The sequence below is a fragment of the Bos indicus x Bos taurus genome, chromosome 25, assembly GCF_003369695.1.
Source record: "Bos indicus x Bos taurus breed Angus x Brahman F1 hybrid chromosome 25, Bos_hybrid_MaternalHap_v2.0, whole genome shotgun sequence".
In the NCBI taxonomy this organism is placed as follows: Eukaryota; Metazoa; Chordata; class Mammalia; order Artiodactyla; family Bovidae; genus Bos; species Bos indicus x Bos taurus.
Genome location: NC_040100.1, coordinates 24,263,126 through 24,289,648, shown reverse-complemented (window position 1 = coordinate 24,289,648; position 26,523 = coordinate 24,263,126). Strand labels below are relative to the sequence as shown.

The 26,523-nt window shown below is 42.7% G+C and overlaps 1 protein-coding gene across 3 annotated transcripts in view; it reads left to right on the top strand.

Moving 5' to 3' along the window:
• Positions 1 to 218: 218 nt before the first annotated feature.
• Positions 219 to 26,523, top strand: part of ACSM1 (acyl-CoA synthetase medium chain family member 1) — a 64,368-nt gene continuing 38,063 nt past the window's right edge. The window contains exons 1-2 of one of the 3 annotated variants that reach the window (XM_027527236.1): positions 219 to 351; positions 13,411 to 13,649. In XM_027527236.1, coding sequence (XP_027383037.1) covers positions 13,458 to 13,649 — 192 coding nt within the window. In that variant the 5' untranslated portion in view covers positions 219 to 351; positions 13,411 to 13,457. Of the gene's footprint in view, positions 352 to 13,406; positions 13,650 to 26,523 lie in introns of all 3 variants that reach the window. The other 2 variants (XM_027527235.1, XM_027527234.1) reach the window with 2 other exon arrangements.

Sequence of the window (26,523 nt, the reverse complement as noted above, 5' to 3'; positions counted from 1 at the left end):
GACTGGGAAAGGGGAGCAGGTTATCCACAGAGAACTTGTGAAAGTGCTCCATTTGGCTTTATTTGTTCATTCAAACCACAAGGCAGGCCCACAATAATTGGAAATTACATTATATAGTTTGTTTTTCTAACTGGCTTTCTCTCCATGAGGGCTTATGATTGCTTTCTGCCCTGTCACACTTGAGAATCTCCTCCCCCCATTTCATTCCTGCCAACTTCTCCACCCCAGCTGTAGTCAGGAACCAATTTCTGTTGTCTAAACACAGAGAGAACTGAACTTCTAATCAGAAGAGAACTGAACTTGCAACGTCCCCATCCAAGACATAACCAAGCGTTTCCTAGACAGTACCAGGTAAGGGACCGCTTCTTTGCGTGTATGTATCTGTGTGTGTTTGTCTGCCATGGGGCAGTGAAGTATATATAGAGCCCTGAACGTGAAATCTAAAGCCCCAGTTTCAATTCTAGCAATGCCACTTACAGACCTGGGGCAAGTCTCTTCTCTGACACTTCATTTCCTTTGTTTCAAAGTGAGGATGGTGAAACTGAGAGAAAGGGATCAGAGGGAATACGTGGTATGCCCAGCACCATGACTGGTGTACTGGTGATTGATTTAATGTCAGATATCTGAATGTGGTAGGCAGTGGGAGGAGGGTGCCAACAGGAGTAAAAAAGACCTAGAAGTTAAAACATTGAGAAAAAAGCTCCATTATGTGAAAGTTTGTTCAAATCACTTAAGGTGAATGCCTTTTATTAACAACATATTTTCTATATATCTAACTTGGTAGGGATTGGCTTCAGTATTTTCTGGGAGTTAGAAGACACCTCAACACTTATTAAGCCCTTATTCTGTATCAGACACAGCACTGAGAAATTGATTATATTGATTATCTCACTAATCCTTACGAAAGCATAGTGAGTATTTTTACTCACTGTACACAGTATTATTACTATGCCCTCCAAGTCTGGAGACATAAACGATGGCCGAGATCATGCACCTGGTACCAAGTGGAGCCAAACCTGGCTCTGTAATGCTGGGATCCTCTGTAATGCACTAAAAATGTTGCCTCATAAAACAAATAGCTTTTTCAGTCCAAATGCTTGTGAAATCAAAGTTCTGTTGTAAGAACTCATCAAGGCACTCTGAACAAGTCATATGAGGTTAAATTTCATTTTAACTGAATTACCTCTTTAAAGACCTCATTTTAACTGGATTACCTCTTTTAAGATTCTGTCTTATATATAGTCACACGCTGAGGCACTGAGTGTTAGGACTTGAACACATAAATTTTGAGGGGGCACAATTCAGCCCATATTAAAGAGTTAATTTCCCCATTATTTCTCTTTCTGTTGTCTTGGTTTTAGCCACTTATTAAGGGGTTTTATGGATTGTCCTTGAGTATTTTAAGGACATGATCCTGTGGTCATGTAAATACCTGTGTATAAAACTAGCAACTGAGTCTGGTGTTCTTGCTCCAGTGGGTTCATGCATGTGAAGAGAGGTATGTGTTGGAAAAAAATGGAAGGAAGAGCAGGATTTTAGAACTATCTCTGCTACTAAATTTGCCTTGCAACTTCACGGAAATCCATATCTGTCTTGGAATCTGGCCCTATGGCAAAGATTTTAAGCTCAGTTCAGTTCAGTCACTCAGTCGTGTCCGACTCTTTGCGACCCCATGAATCGCAGCACGCCAGGCCTCCCTGTCCATCACCAACTCCCGGAGTTCACCCAAACTCATGTCCATCGAGTCAGTGATGCCATCCAGCCATCTCATCCTCTGTTGTCCCCTTTTCCTCCTGCCCCCAATCTCTCCCAGCATCAGAGTCTTTTCCAATGATCAACTCTTCGCATGAGGTAGCCAAAGTATTGAAGTTTCAGCTTTAGCATCAGTCCTTCCAAAGAACACCCAGGACTGATCTCCTTTAGAATGGACTGGCTGAATCTCCTTGCAGTCCAAGGGACTCTCAAGTGTCTTCTCCAACACCACAGTTCAAAAGCATCAATTCTTAACAGTCCAACTCTCACATCCATACATGACCACTGAAAAAACCATAGCCTTGACTAGATGGACCTTTGTTGCAAAGTAATGTCTCTGCTTTTTAATATGCTATCTAGGTTGGTCATAACTGTCCTTCCAAGGAGTAAGTGTCTTTTAATTTCATGGCTGCAATCACCATCTGCAGTGATTTTGGAGCCCCAAAAAATAAAGTCTAGAGTGTCAACAAATACTAGATAGGTAGAATCAGTGGAGAAGCAGATAGCTGTGGCAAAATAAAGAGTGATGGAAACTATGTTGAATTGAAGAAGGTTTCATTTAAATGAAGCAGGCAATTTTCAGGCTTCCCAGGTGGCTCAGTGGGTAGAATCCACCTACAATGCAGGCAACACAGAAGATCCCCTGGAGGAGGGTATGACAATGCACTCCAGTATTATTGCCTGAAGAATCCCACAGACAGTGGAGCCTGGCAGGCTACAGTGCATAGGGTCTCAAAGAGTTGGATATGACTGAAATGACTTAGCATGCACACAGACAATTTTCAGCTCCTGCCAGTTGGTGCCAGGTTGAAATAAAAGTTTTCCAGGCCTTCTAAGTTTTCAAGGGAAATCTTCAATTCATGTTTTAAGGGAAATCTCTCTGTGTTTACATATTGGCAATTCAAATTATTTTTCTCCAAAGGGTGAGAGTCAAACATCTGGGTCAGTTGACATCTTTGGGTCTTTCTTCGCTTAAGTGTTCTGTAGAACAAAAGACAGTGTTGTTTAAAAAAGAAGGGAAAAAAAAGAGTGTTATTGAGGCAGTACAAGTGTGGAGTAGAAAAGAATTTCTAGATACAGAGTACTGCACTCAGGAGTGAGTTTATTAAGGACAAAGATAAAGTGGGCACTGTGAGCACAGTGGGCCAACAACTCCTAACAGACTAGGGAGAGTCAACAGTTTCTGTGGGTTAGTAGCCAATTTTTATGCCTCAAAACAAAACCAAAAAATTCCTGCTGGAAGGTTGGTATAGATGATTGGTTAGGGCACTATAAAGTGAACACTGGGGTGGGTATTTTTGCCTAATATAAGTCAAGAAGCCCGCTGGTGATGATCCAGGGGGCTTTGGCAATGTTACAAAGGGGCTCAGTCAGCTTTGGAGATGACCTTGGTTCTGGGCTCCACTTCCGTGGCCTTGGTACGCAGCCTCACACTTGTGGCCTGGGGACAGGACTCAACATTCCCTGCTCTTCTTATCAGTAAGACAAGCCTTCAGCCCTGTAACACTCTGCTCATGTCTAAGTAGCTGCCATCCAACTCTCAGGTTATAAGGACACAGGTCATTGGGAAAGAGATGGAGACCATCTCTGGCTTCTTCCTGCTGGACAGGGGCTTCATGGGGTCCCAGCGAGATAAGAGTCCATGGAATGACAAAGCAGCTTGTTCCAGGGTAGTCCATGTGCCAACCAGCTGATATCCTTGTAGCATCATCTGGAGATTTATTTGTATTCTAGAAGAAACAAACTTTATAAGAAAATTAGAGACATATGTCCCAAAGATTAATAGAAATAGAAAGGCTGCCAAGGGGCCTAAAAGAGGGGATAGTCAGGAACACCAGGACAAGACGTCGGCCTGGGATGTTAGGGTTTCTCTAGGATGAGGAGATGCAAGAATTGGGGTTCATGAACGTATTTTCTTGAAAATGTCTATCTGAAAGCCTGTCCCGCCAGTTTTTCCCAGAGTATAGAATGCCTTATTTTTAATTTCTGCCCTGAACTCCTTTCAGAGGGTGGTGAAGCTCAGCAGCTCCAGTGGCTCCTGATTTAATCTTTGTAGAGGCAGATGGCAAGTGCCAGTTTCCAGTCAGCAGGGCCCTACATGGCTGTAAATTTGATCCTTGGTTTGGGGGCCTTTTAAGATTATTTCATCCCACAGTGATAGGAATGCTCATTCCCAGGTCTAGTGAAGATTTTTCTAATAGGTCACTTAATATGCTATTGTTGGACTTGACCATGAAAATAGTAAAAGATCTGGCCAATACCTGCCTTACTAGTAGTCTCTTATAGTCCAGGAAAACGTTCCCTCTTGTTGATTTTTCCCATATCTAGAGCTACATTATTATAATCATTGATCTCATATGAAACTATATATCATTTTGTTAGAGACTCAGTCACACATTTGAAATGTAAGAGATGACAATTTTGTGTAAGAGACAGCAATTTTCTGAAACAGGCAGTATAGCAAACAATATAGGTAGCAGTAATAGTAAGTTTACAAGTAAAAATTTAAGAACTTTTATCAGATGCAGTCCAGTATATCCCAGGTTGTCTGATTTAGTGTGTTAAATGACTATGGCCTGGTGTTAATCTCCTGGTTGTAGATCATGGAGCATCTGATCTTTACCCAAAGATTGATTATAAATTTAGGCTTCAGAAGCAAACTTAAAACATCTTTCTATTAATTCAATTAAATCTTGTAGCAGAATAACATCTTGTAGCAAGGGACTAACTGGGAAGTGAGTCTTAGTAAATATAGACCTTAATTAACAAAACTAGTACTGAAACATTTACTGAAACATAATTTTTTGAAGTTACCCCCATTTTTATTAAACACAGCCAAGACTAATTAATTTTTAAAATAAATTTGGTCCATTGACTATAGATGCCATAGGCCTGTCATTTTGCTACAGTGGATTGTTTTCTCTTTTGGAGGTCCCCAAAATACTTTGAGATTTCTGTACATTCAAGAGACAGTCTTTTTATTTATCTAGTTTTAATTTATAGCCTACCTAGTAAGGCTGTTCAGAACCCAAGTGTCTCCAATTTCTGGAGCGACAAGGCAGAGAGAAAAGAAAAATGTTTTAATTTTACCCACAAGTATAAATTACCAAATTATTTTGAACCATAAGTAGCTTGAGGAGAAGAGCGTCTTTATATCTGAAAACAAAGATTAGAAGCCAAGTAATATGTCAGACAAAAAGTCATGAAACTTATAATTATATTTATTTATTTAAACCTATGTAATTAATTTCTGTTCTTCTGTCCTTTCCTGATGATTGAGGATGATAGTGACAGCGATAGTTTTAAGACGTCTATGAAGCTTTTATTCAGACTTGCATGATTTGTTCAGTGAAGTGGATGCCTTGATCACTGGAGATTGTAAAACATATACCTTAGTGGAAGACACATTTTAAACATTTTTTTTTTTCTCCATTGTGAGAACATCAACTTTGCAGCCAGGAAGGGCTTTACCCCATTAAATGAAAAAAATAAGGTTTATCAAGAGCCAGGAAATTTCAAGCAGCCATTTTGGACTCCCCATGACTCTGACTATTTGACTTACAGCCATTGTTTATCCATTTTAAATTCCCTGATTTAGGAGCAGATGAGGGGTTAATTTTTGTAGAAGCAGAATGAGCTTTGTCTATGTGTGCCATAACCTTCAGAGATCATTGTGAAGTAATATTTATTTTATCACAGTAACAATGTTTTAAAAAATAATAAAGGCAAAGACCTTCACACAGTCCATTATCAAAAGCAGCATTCCAAGAAAAGTTTGTCTTTTACCAAGGACAGAAAGCCAAATTCCAGTTTGGTACCAGCTTATATTCACTGTGAAACAAAATTTATTCATTTAGCTAAAGTAATAATAAAAGATTTCAAAGGCAATTTAATGTCTTAAGAAACTTGTACCATGTACAAAACTCTCTTCTTGGGGTCCATGTCCCAAAAAATATTTTTTTCACTTTCATTTCCATCATTTTATTTGCCCATTCAGAGAACCTGTAAGTCAAAATGTATAAGTTTGCCACCTATAAATCAAACTTATTTCCTTTTCCCTTAATAAAATGTAATTCCATTCCTTATAGTTTTTTTTTATTAAAAACACACATCCTACTTTCCTTCAGCAACCATAAACTGTCCTTTATAACAGCATTCTATAGATTGGAAAACATAAATCACCCAAAGCTCTTATCTTATTTGCATTTTCTTAAAAGTTTCTTTACAGTGTGTTCTTAAGATGTTGTTGTTGTTCAGTTGCTCAGTCATGTCTGACTCTTTGCAACCCCATTGACTGCAGCACACCAGGCCTCCCTGTCCTTCACCATCTCCTGGAGTTTGCCCAAGTTCATGTTCATTGAATCAGTGATGTTGTTCTTAAGATATGCCTATGTTAATTAGGTTAACAAATATTAATACCAGTTAATAGTGAACTTTTTCCTGGTTCATGTGAACCATTTCTCTTTTATTTAGAGCTGTTTGATTTGTAAGTGCTTACTTTTCTTCAGTCCAATTGAATTAGAGCTCATTTACAAATTAACCTTAGCAATATTACCCAAAGACAGAGACACACACTGAGACATACATATATATCCAAACAGACACAGATCTCACAGTTTTCTGCTTAAGATTTAAAATGTCTCTTTGCCTCTTTTTTCCTTGGCTTGAAGTTCTACTAGTTAACAAGGCTGATGTCTCAGGCAGAGCAGGCTTTGTATCTCAAGGACATGGTAGGAGTTAACTTCAGAATTTTTCCTAGGCATATTTTTGCTTCTCTCAGGATTGGCGCTCCAAAAAGAAACATGTTTCAACAAGCCAGTTTTGTCTAATTGCATGTGCAAAAAGAACAGATCTTGATATTTCAAAAAGATTTCATTTTAACCCGTTTTATCCAGAATCTAAAGAATATCATGGCCATCTTGTGTCAAAAATGTCATCCTCCTTTTTGTAGTAATAATTTCAGAGCTAAAATATAGATCAAATAGTGCTCAAATTGGTTCTGATGACAGAAGCAAACTGACTGATAAAATATCATCCTAGTAGGGATTGTTCCTTTGGGGAGATGGGGTCTTTGTTTGGTCAGAAGAATATGAAGGAGTAAAGGAATTTGAAGGAATGGGGGAAATTTCTTCCCTCCCCCTGCCACCCCCTGCAAGAGACAGGAGGAGTTAGAAGGGGATTCTTTACAATTTTTGGAGTTTTTTTTCCTTTTCAGGTTTATGATTATGGGAGAAAGTCATGGGGTAGGACATCTGATGGAGGGAGAGACATAGGAGGACAGGGGATAAGGTGACAACAGAAAGGTATATGTAGCATGAGTCCCTTAGATCCAAACTCTGACTGAGTGCCATGCTGCTGCTGCTGCTGCTAAGTCGCTTCAGTCGTGTCCGACTCTGTGCGACCCCATAGACGGCAGCCCACCAGGCTCCCCCGTCCCTGGGATTCTCCAGGCAAGAACACTGGAGTGGGTTGCCATTTCCTTCTCCAATGCAGGAAAGTGAAAAGTGAAAGTGAAGTCGCTCAGTCGTGTCTGACTCTTCGCGACCCCATGGACTGCAGCCTACCAGGCTCCTCCGTCCATGGGATTTTCCAGGCAAGAGGACTGGGACTGAGTGCCATAGAGAACAATAAAAGAGATCATGTAATTTACTGTGCCATTAACAGGCCATTTTTCTTGGTTCCCCAATATGTAGGTTGGCATTAGGTAATTGGGTGGGGCACTATAGGGTGAGCACTAGGGTACACATTTTTGGCTAATATGGGTCAGGAAGCCTAATGGTGATGATCACGGGGGCTTTTGGAAACATTACAAACGGGCTCAGTTTGCTTCTGAGGTGACCTTAATTCTGGGCTCTGCCTCTGTGGTACCTGTTGCTTCTTGCACCTGTGGCCTGGGGACAGGACTCAACAAGTATTGTTGACTGACAGACACCAAAAAGGAAGGGGACATACTTTAGTTCACATTGCCCAAGGATCCACACTGACAAACTCTTCAAGATGAAGCTTTCATATATCTATCCTCTTGTTGACTTAAAAAATTGTCACAACCTAAAAGCTGAGTGTTATGTTTCATTTGGTGGAAAATTTTAGCACTTCAGCCCAGAAGACAGCATCTCAAGTGACCCTGAGGGAACTGCTCCTGGAATCAAAGTCTTAAATTTTCCCACCAAATAAAACATAACTGTTGACTTTTAGGTTGTGAATATTTTTTTATGTTGACAGTTATGGTGACTGCAAAGAAGGGACCCTGACCAAATTCTTCTTCTCCACCTGAACCCTGTGAGTATCCAGAGCCTTGGTAGCAGCAGAGGCCCGTTGTGCCCAACCACTTTCTTGAGGAGTCCAGACAAATTTGAATGAGTGTCTCCTGGTTCTAGGATATCCTGTTTATTGGTTGATGATCCTAAGTTTTATTCGGTGGGAGAAGACGTTATCCTTGAAACTTGGTTTTAAGAAGAGGTACCTGGGTTGCTCAGTCTAGATATTGAGTGGGTTATCCTCAGTCAAAAGACTGGGAAGATTTTACTCAGTTTAGGTGCTTAGTGGGTTATCTTCGGTGTAGAATGCACTGGGGAGATTTTGTTTGAGAAGGTTATCCTCAGTGTAAAAGGTACTGGGAAGACTCAATTTGGATACTGAGTGGTTGGCTATCCTCAGTTAGAGACTGAGAGGAAGACTTAGCTTAAACATTGAGTAAGGTGGGACGGAGTTATTAGGGGGAAGATGGACCTGTCATTTTTCCTTTTATTGGCTACCTTAATAAAGTTTTTTGAAATAAAACTGAAATCTTATGAGTGCTTCTGAGCTCCGAAGAAGGACTCTCTCCTCCTGGCTGGCAACGTCTTTCTCAGGGGACTGAGAAACCTGCAGAAGTGGTAGAGGAGAGACCTCATACAGCCCACCTTATCCCTATAGGGAAATCTAGTCATGTAATTAACAAACTGCCCAACCAAGGATGCACATAAGAATTGGCCATTCTGTGACCTGAGCAACTGTGCAAGTCTTACAGTCCAATGGGAGACCGGAGACATGTAAGATGGGGCTGAAACAACTCTGGGGCAAAATCAGAGAAGTGGCACTCCCAAGAAGCATATGCTGGCCCAGCACACAGTCATCATCGCAATTTTATCTCAACAAACTGACTTCAATATGGAAAATAAAAGTTTCAAAATAAAAGAAAAGGAACAACAGATTGCCAGCCTCCAGCTAACATCCCAGCTGGGTAAATGTACATACAAAAATTATAAGTATTTACTTAAGTGGAAATTGAAGGGAAATCTCACCCTAAAAATTGAAGAGGCTCTTTCATTGCTTACACAGTTAAGTTACATTAAGGTTAAAAGCTAGCTTAGTAAATATATCTTTTCAGACTGTAAACAAAGGCCTTCAGGAGGAAACTTGGGTTTTGAGATGTAAATGTTCTACCTGTTCTTCCTAGGACATTCTGTGTTGGTGTGTTTTGTTTGTTCATGTTTTTAAAAACTTGGTCTGTTAGGTAGTTAGAATAGGAAAAAGGAGTCCAAGATGGTGGTGGCTAAAAGACAAAGAAAGGAAAAAATCCACAAAAATGGAACAAAAGAAAATCTGAGGACCAGAGTGAGAACCTCAGGTGAAACCAACAGCCCTCCTGGCTAGCCCAACTTACACAGGGCACGTTCAGGGGGAGGAGAAAAAACATATAAAAAGAGGAGCCAAAATTGAGCCTCTCTTCTTTTGGGTCTGCCTACCCTCATGCCTCAAGGATGTATTTTCCTTTGCTTGCCAAATAAAACTGAGCTTTAACTGAGCTGTGACACTGGTCCACAGTTTCAAATCTTTGCTGTGGTGAGATGGAACTGAAGAAATTACACTCCCCTGACATGGCCTTTGCTATTTTTCTGGTTTCTCTGGTGGCTCAGACAGTAAAGAATCTGCCTGAAATGCAGGAGACCAGGTTCAGTCCCTGGGTGAGAAAGATCCCCTGGAGAAGGAAATGGCTACCCTCTCCAGTATTCTTGCCTGGGGAATTCCATGGACAGAGAAGCCTGGTGGGCTACAGTCCATGGAATTGCAAAGAATTGGACATGACTGATCGAGTAACACAATACAGTACTGTTTTTGAGAGTAAATTCTCCAAATTTGGGCTTCCCTGATACCTCACTTGGTAAAGAATCCACCTGCAGTGCAGAAGACTCCATTCAATTCCTTGGTTGGGAAGATCCCCTGGAAAAGGGATAGGCTATCCACTCCAGTATTCTTGGGCTTCCCTTGTGGCTCAGCTGGTAAAGAATCTGCCTGCAGTGCAGGAGACCTGGGTTCAATCCCTAGGTTGGGAAGATCCCCTGGAGAAGTGAAAAGCTACCCATTCCAGTATTCTGGCCTCTAGAATTCCATGGACTGTATAATCCATGGGGTTTCAAAGAGTCAACTGAACAACTTTCACTTTCTCCAAATTTAGGTTACATCCTCCCCACTCTCTTATGGGGAAGGCTCTTGCATATCTAGGGTTTGAATCACTATTAATTTACCAGCTGAGCCACAATGGAGCCCCAAATAGGGGAACTAGACAACAAGTGAAATTGAAAGTCACTGAGTCATGTCTGACTCTTTGTGACCCCATGGACCCATGGAATTCTCCAGGCCAGAATACTGGAGTGGGTAGCCTTTCCCTTCTCCAGGGGATTGTCCCAATCCAGGGATCAAACCCAGGTCTCCTGCATTACAGGCAGATTCACAGGCAGATTTGGGCTTTCCTACTATCTCAGTTTATAAGGAATCTGCCTGCAATGCAGGAGAGTTTGGTTAGATTCCTGGGTCAGGAAGATCCCCTGGAGAATGAATTGTCAACCCACCCCAGTTTCTGGCCTGGAGAATCACATGGACAGAAAAGCCTGCTAGGCTACAGCCCATGGGGTCACAAGAGTTGGACATGACTGAGAGACTAAACCACCACCATTGATTTATATTTTATTGATACAATGAAACTTTAAAATAAATGTAAATAAGATAAGAGCTTTGAGGTAAACTCTTTTCTATTTTAGAAAAATCTATTTAAAATAATCTTTCCAGATATTTGGTAACTTAAAATTCTAAAGTTGGGCTAATTTAAGTTAAATGATAAAAGTTTATTGAATAACTAGATACTTTCATTAATGAGATACTGAGATATAAATTACTAAAGAAAAAAACTAAAAGTATTTAGGAATATTAATGAAAATGCTTGATGTCACTCCAAGATGTTTTCTATAAGAAAACAAGTGCTTTTAGAAATTATCACTGCTGTTTATGCTCAACAATCTATAGAATGCCAATGTAAAAAACAGTTCATAATTACTTACTTCTTATCTTTTACTAAAAATTAAGGTTTTAAGAGTTGAAATTTCTAATTTAAATATGCAGTTAAAGCTATTAGAAATAATACAGTAACATTTTAGTATACAGTAGGACATAAAATGTGTGTTTTCAGTAAAGAAGGTATGAGGAATAAAATTGCATTTTATTGAGAAAAAAGAAAGAATGAGCTTGTTGATTTTATTTGTATAAGAAATGAGACTAGATACAGAAAGTGATGAGAAACTGTGAAAAGCAAACCTGAGGAGGAAAAAGTTTTATGCATAGTCAAGGTTCACTAAATTTAGATTGACGTTAACTAAATGGATTTGGCTAAGTAAGCTAATAAGAAACTGGAATTTGGTTTCTCTTTTACTTTGGTTAAGTAAATAAGCATTGTTTCAGTGACCAATGATCCTGTTGTGTTTTAAATCTTTGTTCACATTTCTAACAAACATCTCAAATATCAAAATCTAACTAAAGCTCTTTAGCTTCCTGCTGACTCTGGGATGCTTTGAAGAAAAATCTCTGGGACATCTCAGAGAAGAATGTTAAACTAAGTTTATTTGGCATTCAGAAGATTTGGCAAGTGATTGAAGGTTAACTTTACCTTGCTTCCTTTAATTAACAATAGTCTTCTGATGTTCAGTCTATCTATCCTTTGTTGCAAAACTTTAACCTGGTCCCTCCTCTCACTTCCTTGGAGCAATTCTCTCAGAGTCATTGAGATGCTGTCTCCTGGGATTGAAGTCCTAAAAATTCCCACTGAATAAAACATAACTATCAACTTTTAGTTTGTGACTATTTTTTAAGTCAATACTCTTCTCTGTAGGCAGTAGCAGGGTTCTGAAGGCAGCACCAAAATTAATTGGGGCTAGGTTATTACACGGAGAAGGCACTGGCAACCCACTCCAGTACTCTTGCCTGGAAACTCCCATGGACGGTGGAGCCTGGTGGGCTACAGTCCATGGGGTCGCTAAGAGTCGGACACGACTGAGTGACTTCACTTTCACCTTTCACTTTCATGCATTGGAGAAGGAAATGGCAACCCACTCAAGTCTAAACAGATTGAAAATGGAGTCATGTTTTATTGATTTCTTTCATGAGTCTATCATCAAACAGTATTATCTTGTTGCTGTAACTGAGGGGGAGAGGGCGTAATTATTTGCAGGGATAAACTGCTTAAACCTCAAAGCTATTTGTGAAGTGGCTTTCTGCTCATATAACAGAAGTTCTTGCTTAAGCCAATTTCCACCATCAAACTTCGAAAAGTATCCTAGTAAATGAGCATTTTATCCCCATGTCAGAAGCATTTGTTGGATCTGGAGTGGCAAAAAATTTTTATTTCATAGGTCAAATGATGGATTGATAATAGGTACCTGAATGCTGTCCTGGGGAAGACCTTGAGGCCAGATCCCTGTTTAGTAGGGAGAGTGCTGTGATATTAGCCTCTTCTATCTGAGTGTGGTGGTGCATATTTGTCAGTATTCTTATAATATCAAGTAAGAGAAACGCAATCTCAGACAGGAAAAATTGTTGGTACATAGAATTCAGGACAGGATATTAACAAGAGAGGGATAGAGATGTAGACATGCCTCAGGAGCAATAGTTATGAACCAGAGACTTGCATGCCTCCAAGATTCTCTCTACCCCTTATTTCCATGTCCCTGAAAATTTACAAATTTTCTTCTCTTATGCAGAGCAGTTATCTCCACATTACAGGAATTATAGCCACTGACAATTTCCAAAGTGTATATTTTCATGGCTTCCACTAAGGCTTTGGTAACACACACACACACACAATTTTGGAGAGGGATTATGATCAGCCCAGTTTGTATTTAAATATATATATATATATATATATCATGGGAAATGATGGACCAATCAAATTTGGATGCGATGGGATCATCTAAAACTATGACAGTTTTCATGAGAACCACATATTTGGGCTCAGTAGGAAGAGATGTTTCCAGAGCAAGGATAGCATGACATACAGGACTTTGAAAATACTGTTTCTACCAAAAAAACCGTGGCCACATGGCTGGCTTCCATCCCTGGAGTTTAAAAAAGAAGGAGAAGACCCTCAGGAATATGTGCCTACCTCATCTAGTAGCTATAGCCCCTCCTCATAATTTTTGCCTTGTGATTCTTCATTTGGAAAGAGAAATTCCCAGCTAAGTCAGTTTAGCTATGCCTTCAAATTTCAGTGAGCTATTAGTTGTGCCCTCCAAATTCCAGTGAACTGAAACAAAGCTATTACTCTAGTAATTAGCCAGCAATGTGCCTTTATTTAGTGGAATGAATTTCTGCTCCAATGACCAACATATTAGCCATCTATTCTCAAGACAGGTAGTGACCTGAGAATTCTGTGTCTGTTTCCTGAGGACTGCTCCACTATGCAAAGGCTGATGAAGTTTCGGGTCCTCTGGGGCATCCACATGTCCTGCCCTGGCTTCCACCATGCCCCTCAGCACCTGCGCTGCCGATCTTTATCAGGAGCTGGAACCCTAAGATGGAATGACTATGACAGACCTGAGGAATTTAACTTTGCAAGTGATGTACTGGACCACTGGACTCAAATGGAGAAGGTAAGGAGGCCTCTGTGTTGTGTGTGAGAACAGGATTCACCTCCTTCTCCTAATAGGAAGAGGGGCACAGAACTAAAAGGGCTTCTGACTAAGTCTACAATTTTCATGGGAAAAGCTTATGTTTGGGGGTTCAGTTCTCAGCCTGGACACTTCCTCTATTCTCTAAGCCCCAGTGGCTTTATCTGTGAAAGGGGGATAATCTCATTTAAGAAACAAGATAGCAGGTGAAAGTATCTGGTACTCAGTCAGGTAATCATGACCAAGTGTCAAGTTCTAATCACAGGTCAGCAAGTTGATGTTGGTCTGAATTCTCATCTTCAACTAATGAGACTGTGAGTCTAACTAGAATTCATCTCATAAAGCAGGGGCTTGACTTTAGGTTACACCCAGAGGGAGGGTGTAACCTTGATTGTGTACATGAACATCTGACACATGTGACTAAATCATGTCATCCTATGAGGATGGCAGGTATAGCTGGAGTCCTCCCTATCAACTACCTACTTGAACGTGGCTTTGGGGTGTATCCAGAGAAACCCATCCCAGTGGTATCTGCAAAAAAAATGCACATTATTGGTTTCTCTTTTCCCAAGAGAGGCACAGTGGTGACACTAGGAGTTGGGTAGACAATGGGGGGTGTTTCAGCTCAAAGTTCCTGCTGGCATTTTCCACATTGTGAAAGCCCACTCAACACTGTATTTGTTCAGAAGAAAGAATTTACCTGATATGGAGTCAAAGAGTTGATGTATTTTTAATTTACCATGAGCATACATTCATACTGAAAGGTTAAGGCTGCAAAGGTTAAGGCTACTGTGAGTGATGCCAAGATTCGTGATCTCCAGAGGACAGGATTTCGATCCAGGGCTGGAGATGAGGCTTGATCACTCAGAACTTTCTGTGTAGCAAAGTTTTATTAAAGTATAAAAGAGAGAAAGCTTCTGGCATCGACATCAGAAGCGGGCAGAAAAGATACCCCCTTGCTAGACATTATGTACCTGTTAGCAAGCTGCTAATCTGATAAAAGAAATGCCTCAAGACAGAGAGTTATGGTTACTGAGAGAGTTACTGAGATAGTTAAGGCCCCTCTCCCATAACATGCATTTTGAGATAGAATGGCAAAAGGGGAGTCATCTCCAGCCATAAAACAATTGACATGAATCTTGAAGAAAGGCAGATTTCCAAGCAAATACATAGTTTCATTAACATAGCTTAAAAAAACCATTTCCATAAGAAAAATGCATTTGTTTGCTGAGCCATTAGCAGCTCAAGGTTACCTTTAGACAGAGCCAAGTGTCCTCATGACAACACAGGATTAGAAGAGGAAAAAAGTCTGCCACTTACAGTTTATTTCCTCCTGTTGCTTGGGGAGCTCTGGCCTTCCTACCTGACTGTTAACCCTCTCAATATGTTAGTATTCAGAACTTATATGCCTTTTATGAGGACTTTTATCCTGCCTCCATCTTTTTCCTTTTTCTGAATTTCCAAAAAACTCCAAGGAAAATAGAGCCCTCACTTGTGGAGAGCCCTTTTTACTTATGTGCTATGCCAAGCACTTTGTGTTTATTATTCTGATAAAATGGACACTTTAATCATCCCCATTTTTGAGATGAGGAAACTGAGGCTACAATTGTTCAAAAACCTACAGAATTTGCTCATCTAATAAGTGGAGGAGCAGGATTTGTGTTCAGACTGTTTGATTCTATAAGCCACTCTTTAACCTGGTCTCATGAGATGATGATGTCAAAACATCTCTGCTTTCCCTTCCTTGTCTTTTAGCCACCGCCATTCTGAACTCCTTTTTTCTATTCTAACTACCTAACGTTCCCCCCTCAAGAGATGGGAGGCCCAATTCTTTGGGAATAGGGGCTTTGAGGTCTTTCTGGCTACTTCTTACTGAACTGGGACGGTGAGGGGCATTGGGCCTCCCCCTCTTGCTAGTCTCAGGCCTCAGAGTCCTTATAGTGGTGTCCATCTAAGGGTGAGTGTTATTTTCTGTGGTCACCTGTAATTTTATATATCCTTGCTTGAACTGGCACTGCACTTTGTAGTTTGTTGACCTGGGCAGAGACAAAACGGGTTAGACAATTGATAATATATGGAGCAATCATAAGCAGCATCAATATGGAATAACAAGGACTAGTAGGGGCATTAGCCAACTCCAAATTCCCTTCGCCAGGATAGCTCAAGTCCCTCCTTTTTCAGGGATCAGAAGATCTATCTCCTGTCTGTTTTGGAGTACAGCCCCTGCCAAGCTGTGTTGGCTCTTTAGAGCTGTCCTGAGAAATATCCACAGAAACTAGATTTGGGGGGTGTTCATTGGAATGGCACTCATTTGTTGTTCTGAATAGGTATCTGAGATCTCCTAGGGGCCCACGGGTGTACTGAGTGTCTTCCTCTGTTTTCTTCCACAGCCTGACTCATGAGTACTGAATCCAGGAGTCATGTCCTGGTACCTTGACCGGTGTGAGGGTAGAAAGTATTAACAGGGTAGGGGCCCTCCCACATGGGCTGGAGTTGAGCCTTTGGGGGCCCATCTTTCTAGATTTTAATTAGGGCTTGAGTCCCTAGAGCATATAGTGGTGACCCCTTAGAATCTTTTGGGTACTGGTTCACACCCCACAAGCGTATATCCTGTTGGAATTGCCCAATGGCCATGGTATGAAACTGGAGGGTCTGAGACTCTGGGTCTAGGAAGAGATCATTGACATAAACAAAAGGTCTCCCATCAATTCAGTTCAGTCGCTCAGTCATGTCCGACTCTTTGCAACCCCATGAATTTGCTCAGTCATGTCCGACTCTTTGCGACCCCATGAATCATAGCATGCCAGGCCTCCCTGTCCATCACCAACTCCCGGAGTTCACTCAAACTTTCGTCCATCGAGTCGGTGATGCCATCCAGCCATCTCATCCTCTGTCGTCCCCTTTTCCTCCTGCCCCCAATCCCTCCCAGCATCAGAGTCTTTTCCAATGAGTCAACTCTTTGCATGAGGTGGCCAAAGTATTGGAGTTTCAGCTTCAGCATCAGTCCTTCCAATGAACACTCAGGACTGATCTCCTTTAGAATGGACTGGTTGGATCTCCTTGCAGTCCAAGGGACTCTCAGGAGTCTTCTCCAACACCACAATTCAAAAGCATCAATTCTTCAGTGCTCAGTTTTCTTCACAGTCCAACTCTCACATCATATAGCATCTCATAAGGACTAAGACCAACCTGTTCCTTAGGGGCAATACAGGTGCAGAGGAGAGCTATTGGTAAAGCCTCCTTCCATCCAAGAGAGGTCTCCTGGGTTATCTGTTTTATCCCTGATTTTAAGAATTGGGTGGCTCTTTATACTTTTCCTGAAGACTGAAACCTCCAAGCAGAATGGAGATAATAAGTAATGCCCAATGCTTTAGAGACCCCTAAGGTGCTTTTGAACTGTGGTGTTGGAGAAGACTCTTGAGAGTCCCTTGGACTGCAAGAAGATCCAACCAGTCCATCCTAAAGGAGATCAGTCCTGAGTGTTCATTGGAAGGACTGATGCTGAAGCTGAAACTCCAGTACTTTGGCCACCTCATGCAAAGAGTTGACTCATTGGAAAAGACCCTGATGCTGGGAGCGATTGGGGGCAGGAGGAGAAGGGGATGATGGAGGATGAGATGGCTGGATGGCATCACTGACTCGATGGACATGAGTTTGCATGAACTCCAGGAGTTGGTGATGGACAGGGAGGCCTGGCATGCTGTGATTCATGGCGTCGCAAAGAGTTGGACATGACTGAGCGACTGAACTGAACTGAACTGAGTGACCTTAGAAGTAAATGATGTCCCATCATCACTTTGTAATGACCTGAGCAGACCAAATCTTGGAAGATTTCATGCAGCAGTTTTTTTTTGTTTGTTTTGTTTTTACCACCTCCTCAGCCTTCTTGGTCCAGGCGGGAAAGCCTTCAATCCATCCTGTGAATGTATCTATCGTGACTAATAGGTATTTATACCCTTGAGAAACTGGCATCTGGGTGAAGTCCATCTGCCAGTCCTCTCCTGGGTAAGTCCCACATCGTTGGACAGGCTGGGCCAGCTGGGGTCTTTGAGCTCCTTGTGAAGTGAAGTTGCTCAGTCGTGTCCGACTCTTTGTGACCCCATGGACTGTAGCCTATCAGGGTCCTCTGTCCACAGGATTCTCCAGGCAAGAATACTGGAGTGGGTTGCCATTTCCTTCTCCAGGGGATCTTCCCAACCCAGGGATCGAACCCAGGTCTCCTGCATTGCAGACGGGCACTTTATCGTCTGAGCCACCAGGAGCTCCTTGAGGGTTGTTTAAATGGCAAGTGGGACAAGAGGAGACCACTTGCCTTATAGTCATTTGGAGGTCTGTTCCTCTGAAAGCCCTTTCTAGTAATCTTTGGAGGGCCTTTTCCCCTAAATGAGTGGTGGCATGTAAGGCATTAACCAACTTCCACTGGAGTTTCCCAGGCAGAAAAAGGAGTCCCTCCTTTTGGAACCACCCCATATGATCTTGAAAGCCCTCATTCTTAGCTTTAAGAGTCTCACCTTCAGTATATGAAGGAGTTTCTGGCAAATTAGTCTGTAGAACTAAGGTGGCAACCCCTATTAGGTCATTGTTCTGTAACGCTGCTCTCTTAGCTGCCTGATCAGCTGCTTGGTTCCCTCGTGCCATTTCTGTGCTCCCTTTTTGGTGTCCTTAACAGTGGGAGACAGAAACCTCAGTGGGCAGATGGACTGCCTCCAAGAGTCTAAGGATTTGATCACCATATTTCACTGGGGACCCTCGGGTGGTGAAATGGCCCCTTTCTTTCCAAATAGCAGCATGTGCATGTAGCACCAGAAAGGCAGACTTGGAGTCAGTGTAAATGGCTACCCTCTTTCCTTTTCCCAGCTCTAAAGCTTGAGTCAGGGCTATGAGCTCAGCTAATTGGGCTGAAGTACCTGGTGGCAAAGGCTTAGCCGCTATGGTCTCAAAATTGGAGACTACTGCATATTCAGCTCTTCTTTTTCCATCCAAGACAAAGCTGCTTCCATCAGTGTACCGGATTTCCTCAAGATTGGTCAGAGGATCTTCCAACAATCCTTCTCGGGGTTTTGTCCAGTGGCCCAAGGTTTCTAGGCAAGAATGAAAGGGGAGAGAGCCCTCGGGGGTAGGCAGGAGAGTGGCTGGATTAAGAATCTCACAAGGGGATATAAGTGAGGCCTGGATTTTCCATCAGCACTACTTGATACCTGAGGATTCTTTGATCAGACATCCACAAATGGCCTCTCCCATTTAGGAGTTGTTTCACTTGGTGGCTGGTAAAAAATTAGTTTGCACCCAAAAGAAAGTTTTAAAGCATCTTCTATCAGGATTGCAATAGCTGTAAGATTTCTAAGGCAGGGAGGCCAGCCTCAGGTAGTTGGGTTTAGCGTCTTGGATAAGTGAGCTACAGGCTGGGGCTCAGATCCCAACCTTTGAGTTAACACTCCCAAGGCTATTCTCTCTTTTTCGTGGGCATAAAGTTGGAATGCTCTTTCTGGGTCTGGCAACATCAAGGCGGGTGCTTGAGTTAAGGCTTGTTTCAGTGTAGCCTCTGCCTTCTTTTGAGGAGTTCCCCACATCAGTGGGATTGAATCATCCTGTCCCTTTAAGCTTTCGTATAAGGGCTGGGCAATTAGACCATATGTTGGGTGTCCAGATTCTACAATACCCAGTTAGCCCCAGGAAAGCTCTCAATTGTTTTTGAGTCGTGGGGGAGGGCAACTGGAGGATTCCTTGTACCAGATCAGAGGACAGCCTCCTGGACCCATGTGTAATCTGAACTCCCAGGTAAGTGATCTTTGTCTCGATCATCTGTGCCTTAGCATGGGAGACTTTATATCCCCTCTCTGCCAAAAAGCTTAGAACCTGAATTGCACGTTGTTGGGCATTTTTTTCATCTGGAGAGCAGATTAGTAGGTCATCTACATATCGAGAAGGAAATGACAGAGGATGAGCTGCTTAGGTGGCATCACCGACTCAATGGACATGGGTTTGGGTAGACTCCAGCAGTTGGTGATGGACAGGGAGGCCTGGCGTGCTGCAATTCATGGGGTCTCAAAGAGTCGGACACGACTGAGTGACTGAACTGAACTGAACTGAACTACATATTGTACTATTTTCCCATTAGATTCCAGGTCCAGATCTAGGAGATCCCAGCTAAGGGCCTGTCCAAATAGGTGGGGGCTATCTCTGAACCCCTGAGGTAATACTGTCCAAGTCATCTGTTGGTGTCTTTCTTCTGCGGCCTCCCACTCAAAGACAAAAAGATATTGGGATTCTTTAGCCAGTGGTGCAAAAGAATGCATCTTTGAGATCCAAGACTGTAAACCACTTGGCACTGGGTGGGATTTTCCCCCAAGATTACATAGGGATTGGGTACTGTGGGATGTAGGGGGACTACAGCTTCACTTATGATCCATCCAGAGATCATGAACCATTCACCAGATTCCATCCTTTTTCCTCACTGAGAGGATTGGGGCATTACACGGTGAATTGGTGGGAACCAATAGCCCACAAGCAAGGAATTTATTTATTAAAGTAGTCCCTCCCAAGCCTCTCTTCTGAGGGGATATTGTTTCCGGTTAGGAAACCGAGTGGCATCTCAGAGGACAATGATGACCAGTTCAGCTTAGTGGGCTCTTCCAGGAGTCCCCTGGTCCCGCACCTGGGGTTTAATTTTGACCTCCCAGAGTTTTTAGTCCCTCTCTATTGGAGAGGGTGTAATGGGTTCTTCAGTAGTAACCAGAAGCTGTAGGGCTCTAGGGGCTGAAAAGCCTCCCATCACAAAGGTGGTCCCCAGTTTAGTGAGTATATCTCTTCCCAGTAAGGAAGTAGGATACTTGGGGACCACCAGAAACTGGTGGGAAAATAGTTGTCGATCCCAGCAACAAAGAAGCACTTGGGTGAATCTTTTAGTAGTTGTTTTTCCTGTAGCACCCAAAATGGTACAGGTTTGGGAGAAGAAGGCTCCAGAGTAGGTGATCAAGACAGAGTAGGTAGCCCCCGTGTCAACCAAAAAATTCTCGGACCTACCTGCCACATCCAGTTGCACCCTTGGCTCCAGACCCATGACGGTTATGTGCGACAGGCTGGCTGGCTGGAGAGGGCTGCTTCAGTCCTGTTGAACCATCATGAGGGAAGGCTTGGCTCTTGACCTTGAGGCTCTTGGGTCCCAAGGGCAGAGTGCTGCCCGATGTCCCAGCTGATGGCATTTATAGCAAGCCATTTTAGGAGACTTGTCATGGTTTGGACACTCTTTGGCTCAATGTCCCGCCTGTCTACAAATTAGGCATTTGCTCGTGCCTTGTCCTTCAAGGACTCGGGGTTTGCCATACGGCTTCCCTGGAAGGCGGCCAGCATCTGGGCATGCCTTGTCTCTTTCCTTTTCTCCCTTTCCTGGGCCTTGGCCTCCTTCTCCTGTTCTCTGTTACAAAAGGTATTGGGGGCTTTTGTAACAAGCAATCTCATCAAAAGAAGAAGCAGGGTCCTGCTGCTGTAGTTGTTGTAACTTTATTCTGATATCTGATGCATATTGGGACAAGAATTTGTCCTTTAAAACCACCTGTCCCTCCTAAGAGTCTAAGTCCAGATTGGTAAAATTTTGGAGGGCCTATTTTGGACTTTTCAGAAAGGCAGTGGGGTTCTCACTGGGCTCCTGAGTTACTGCTGAGACTGGGCACAGTTCCACAAGTAATAAGCTTCTTTCTATTTCCATGGGTGGACTTCCTTAGGGGTGAGTCTTTCTGAAGCTTATCCTACCCAGTACTGTTGCAACCTAAGAGTCAGGCGCCCCGGGTCAGGGTGCAGATCCCCAGGCAGGCTGAGGCATGAGAGCCTCCTGGAGATTGAATCTCTGGACAGGTTGAGGTAGGTCAGCCCAATTCCCAAGAATTGGGTCCCTGGGCAAGTCGAGGCGTGACAACCTTCTGGGACCCCTGGACTGGCAGATCCCTGAGCAGGTTGAGGCGTGACAAACTTTCGAGGACCAGATCCCTAGGCAGGTCAAGGCAGGTCAAGGCAGTCCATGAATGGAGTTGGGCGTCCCCAAGGTCTCCAGCATGATCAGTGCTGGATAGGATTAAGGAGTTGTAATTTTAACTCATTGCCAGTTTGGTCACTGCAGATGGGAACAGATATCAAGATGTAAAGCAATCCAAGCCTGTGCCCTGAGACTGGGAACCTGGTGAAGTGGACATAAGCCTTATCCTCTTACTGCTCTAAAGGATTGTAAGTCACTGATTTCCTCCCCTAGTTCTCCATAAGAGCAGGTTAGGGTGACTCCAATGGTAAACATTTCATTGTCCTAGGCCCACTTTAGGTAATAACAGAAGCAATGACAAAGGAGTGGGTTATCTGGCCCTGTTAGGGGCATTAAAGTGTTTTTTTTTTTTTTTTCTCTAATTTTATTTTATTTTTAAACTTTACATAATTGTATTAGTTTTGCCAAATATCAAAATGAATCCGCCACAGGTATACATGTGCTCCCCATCCCGAACCCTCCTCCCTCCTCCCTCCCCATACCATCCCTCTGGGCCGTCCCAGTGTTTTAATAATAGGCTGGATGGAGCAATGTTGCCTACAAGGGGGCAGGGTCCTGGTTGTAGGAGTTAGTAAGTGTCTCAAGAACAAATTGGTAAGAGACAATAGATCAGATGTTCTATAAAAGTGAAGACGAGATTTGACTCTGGGGTATGTTTGTAACCTTCAGAGAAGGGTGCTAAGGGTTTTGGCCCAAGCAGCCTGCAGGGCCAACTCCTAAAGGGGCAAATATTATCCCCAGAAACCAATTGCCTTTGAAGGGATGCCAACTGATGGACTTCTAGCAGACACTGTGTGCCTGTTGCCTGCCCTAGTGGGTTCACTGAGAGATACTGATGCTGCACATGTTGTAGGAAACATGGAAGATGAAGGCCTGACTATCTAAAGGGATTGGATACTACACAGTATTTCCCTCCCAAGGGTCAGCTGTTTTCTGATTGTCCCTCCAGAAGATTGTAGAGGCAACATTGGGGGCCTGGATGGGGCTCAGGAAAAGAGCGTGAAACAGGAGGGAAGGGGGCAGGGCACAACTTTTGAAAGAATGACACAGCACAAAGCCTTAACATAAACTGATTAAAATCAGTTGACAAGAGGACAAGTCAGATTCAAGGAAACATTAATCTCTGATCTGTAAGCTAAGTGACACACCCAGATGTGACAGGACTGCTCCAAGGCACTGTCAAAAAGACAGAGGAGTAGGTGGTTCTCCAGTGGTTGAAATGATCCTCCCACTCCTTAGCATATGAATTCACCACCCTACTTGCAAAACCTAGCCAGACCACATTCCATGGCCTAAGTCCATGGCCTAAGCCCTTGCCCTCTGCAGAGTGTACTTCTCTCTGAATCCTAGCAAATCCACATCTTACCTATCACTGTGTCTCACACTGAATTTTTGCAATGAGACATCAGAGCCTGAACTTCAGTAGGTCCTGAAGCTAGGCATCATGGGTTTTGGCTGGGCTCAAGTCCCAGGAGAGGGGAGCTGAAGGACAGTAGGAAAAAGCAGTGGGCAAAACGTGCCAAGGAATCCCCTTCATAGCCTGCCAGAAAATCTGCTAAATACCTGACCTGTGCTCAGAGTTTTCATTGGCCTGGTCCTTGGCACAAAGATTAAGGACAGAAGAACCCCCACCAATTTGGGCAACAGCAAGAGTTGGACTGTGAAGAAGGCTGAGCACCGAAGAATTGATGCTTTTGAACTGTGGTGTTGGAGAAGACTCTTGAGAGTCCCTTGGACTGCAAGGAGATCCAACCAGTCCATTCTAGAGGAGATCAGCCCTAGGTGTTCTTTGGAAGGAATGATGCTGAAGCTGAAACTCCAGTACTTTGGCCACCTCATGAGAAGAGTTGACTCATTGGAAAAGACTCTGATGCTGGGAGGGATTGGGGGCAGGAGGAGAAGGGGACGACAGAGGATGAGATGGCTGGATGGCATTACTGACTCAATGGATGTGAGTTTGAGTGAACTCCGGGAGATGGTGATGGACAAGGAGGCCTGGTGTGCTGCGATTCATGGGGTCACAAAGAGTCGGACACGACTGAGCGACTGAACTGAACTGAACTCAACTGGGGCTCAGCAGATAGTGCCTTTGGGACATACCGAGGACTAACCTCTCCAGAGTCCCTCAGTTGTGCCCACTGCCACTCGCCTGTTTGTCGGGTGTTTGAGGAAACAAGAAACGAGAGATTGTAAAGGAATTAAAATTTCATCAGGCATATGTCCCTCCAGCCATAAGAGAGAGGACCTCCTAACTAAACCGGAGGTCTTCTCGAACCTGAGACTGAGCCGCGTGAGCTTTCTGCTGAGTTAGTTTTTCACTGTCCCAGTTTCCAGCACGATGGGCTTCTTGTCACTTCCCCTGCGCTGGGTTTTCTTCGTGTTCTGCTTCCACCGTGGGAGCTTTTGCTGAGTCGGACTCCTGCTGTGCTTGGCCTCCTCCTTGCGGGGGCCATGCTGAGGTTGTTTCAGCCAAGTTAAATCGGAGTCAAGGCAACATAAATGTGTGGGGAGCATGTAATTTCCTCAGTTCTGTCTCATCACAACAAAAATTTGAAGCGACGGATGTTAAAGCCCTCAGCACGTCACAGCTCTTGGACAGGTCACGTTACAGCTCTCAGCTCTTGGGCAGATCGTATTATAGCTCTTGGACAGATCAATGTTACAGCTCCGTGTAACAGTTCAGTTTTATTTAGAAAATATAAGGAAAATACATCTTCAAGGTGTGAGGGCATGCCGAACCAAAAGATGCGAAGAGAGAGAGAGAGGGAGAAAGAGAGACAGAGAGGGCGTGCAAGCATGGGAGAGAGACCCCCTGCCTTTTGACTCCTCTTTTTATGTTTTCTCCTCCCCTCCCAGGTCTGCCCTATGTAAACTGGGCTAGCCAGGACTGCTTTTTGTTCTACCTGGCGTCCTCACTCTTGTCCTTGGGCCTTCCTTTGTTCTATTTTTGTGGGCTTTTCCCTTCCTTGTCTTTTAGCCACCACCATTCTGGACTCCTTTTTCCTATTCTAACTACCTAACACTTAGTTAACATCAATCTAAACTTCATTAATTCTTGACTATGTGTAAAGCTTTTTTCTCAGGGCTCTCTTCTTAATCTCTCATCCCTTTTTGTATCCAGCTTGTCTCTCCTTTTTCATCCAAGTAAAATTAACCAGCTCAATTTTTCTTTTTCCTCACTAAATTGTAATTCCAGTTTTCGTATCTTCTTTATTGAAAACTTATCTTTCCTACCGTATTCTGAAAAGTTACAGTATCATTTCTAATAGCCTTAATTTCAAATATAAATTAGAATGCTGAACTCTTAAAACCTTAATTTTAGTAAAACTAAGAAGCAATTATGCAGTGTCTTTACATTGGCATTTTATAAATTAGTGAGCTTAAACATCAGTAATAATTTTTGAAACATTTCTTTTTTATAGAAAACATCTTAGGTAATACCATTTTCATTAATATTTTCAAACACCTTTAATTTTTCTATCTAGTAATTGTCTCAGTATTTTTTAAATAAACTTTCATCACATGGCTTAAAATTGGCACAGCTTTAGAATCTTGTTACCAAACAACTGGAAAGATCATTTTAAGTAAATATTTCTAAAATATGATTACTTTAAAACTTTTATCTATAAGTTTTTAATCTCATTTACATTTACCTTGAATCTTCATCATGTCCAGTTATTTTCTTGCAAGAGATTAGTAATGTATTTATTAAACCTAGGTAACATAGAGTATTATACTTAATTTTGATGACTCCTGGTGATTTAGTTGCTAAGTTGTGTCCAACTCTTGTGACCCCTGTCAGGCTCCTATGTCCATGGAATTCTCCAGGCAAAAATACTGGAATGGGTTGCAGATTCTTTACTGACTGAGCTACAAGGGAAGCCCATGACATCAATATTAATTTAGATCCACAAACTTAAACATTAATATCACGTATCAGGTTAACAGTGAATATTTTCCAGTTTACCTGAACCTGAAAGTCATCTTGGCCAGTTTTCTTTAAATGTAGTGATTTTTATTAAAATTAATAAGAGTTCTTTATAAATTCAATTCTAATGATACCTTTTAGAAGTAGAGATATCTCATACATATAATGTGTATACAAACATAAGCAAATTGGAGATCTCATTGCTTTGTTGCAGGAAGGGGTATACATTCTAGGGCTGGAAACTGGGCTCTTGTCTAACACCCGGAAATGAATTGTCCAAGGAGACACATGTGCTGACAAAGCAAGAGATTTTATTGGGAAAGGGCACCCGAGTGGAGAGCAGTAGGGTAAGGGAACCCAGGAGAACAGCTCTGTCACATGGCTTGCAGTCTCGGGTTTTATGGTGATGGGATTAGTTTCTGGGTAATATTTAGCCAATCATTCTGACTTAGAGTCCTTCCTGGTGGTACATGCCTTGTTTAGCCAAGATGGATGCCAGAGAGAAGGATTCTGGAAGGTGGTCAGACAAGTGGTGTCTCCTTTTGACCTTTTCCAAACTTTTCCAGTTGGTGGAGGGTTATTAGTTCTGTGTTCCTTACTAGGACCTCCTGTCATAAAACAACTCATGCAAATGGTTACTATAGTGCCTGGCTAGGGTGGGTGGTTTCGATCAGTGTGCTTCCCCTAACAGCTTTACTAAAAGCTTAAATATGAACCCGAGAATCCATTTTGATTCCTGGGTCTGCAAGATCTGCTGGAGAAGGGATAGGCTACCCACTGCAGTATTCTTGGGCTTCCTTCATGGCTCAGGTGGTAAAGAGTCCACCTGCAATGCAGGAGTCCTGGGTTCTATCCCTGGGTTGGGAAGATCCCCTGGAGAAAGGAAGGGCTACCCACTC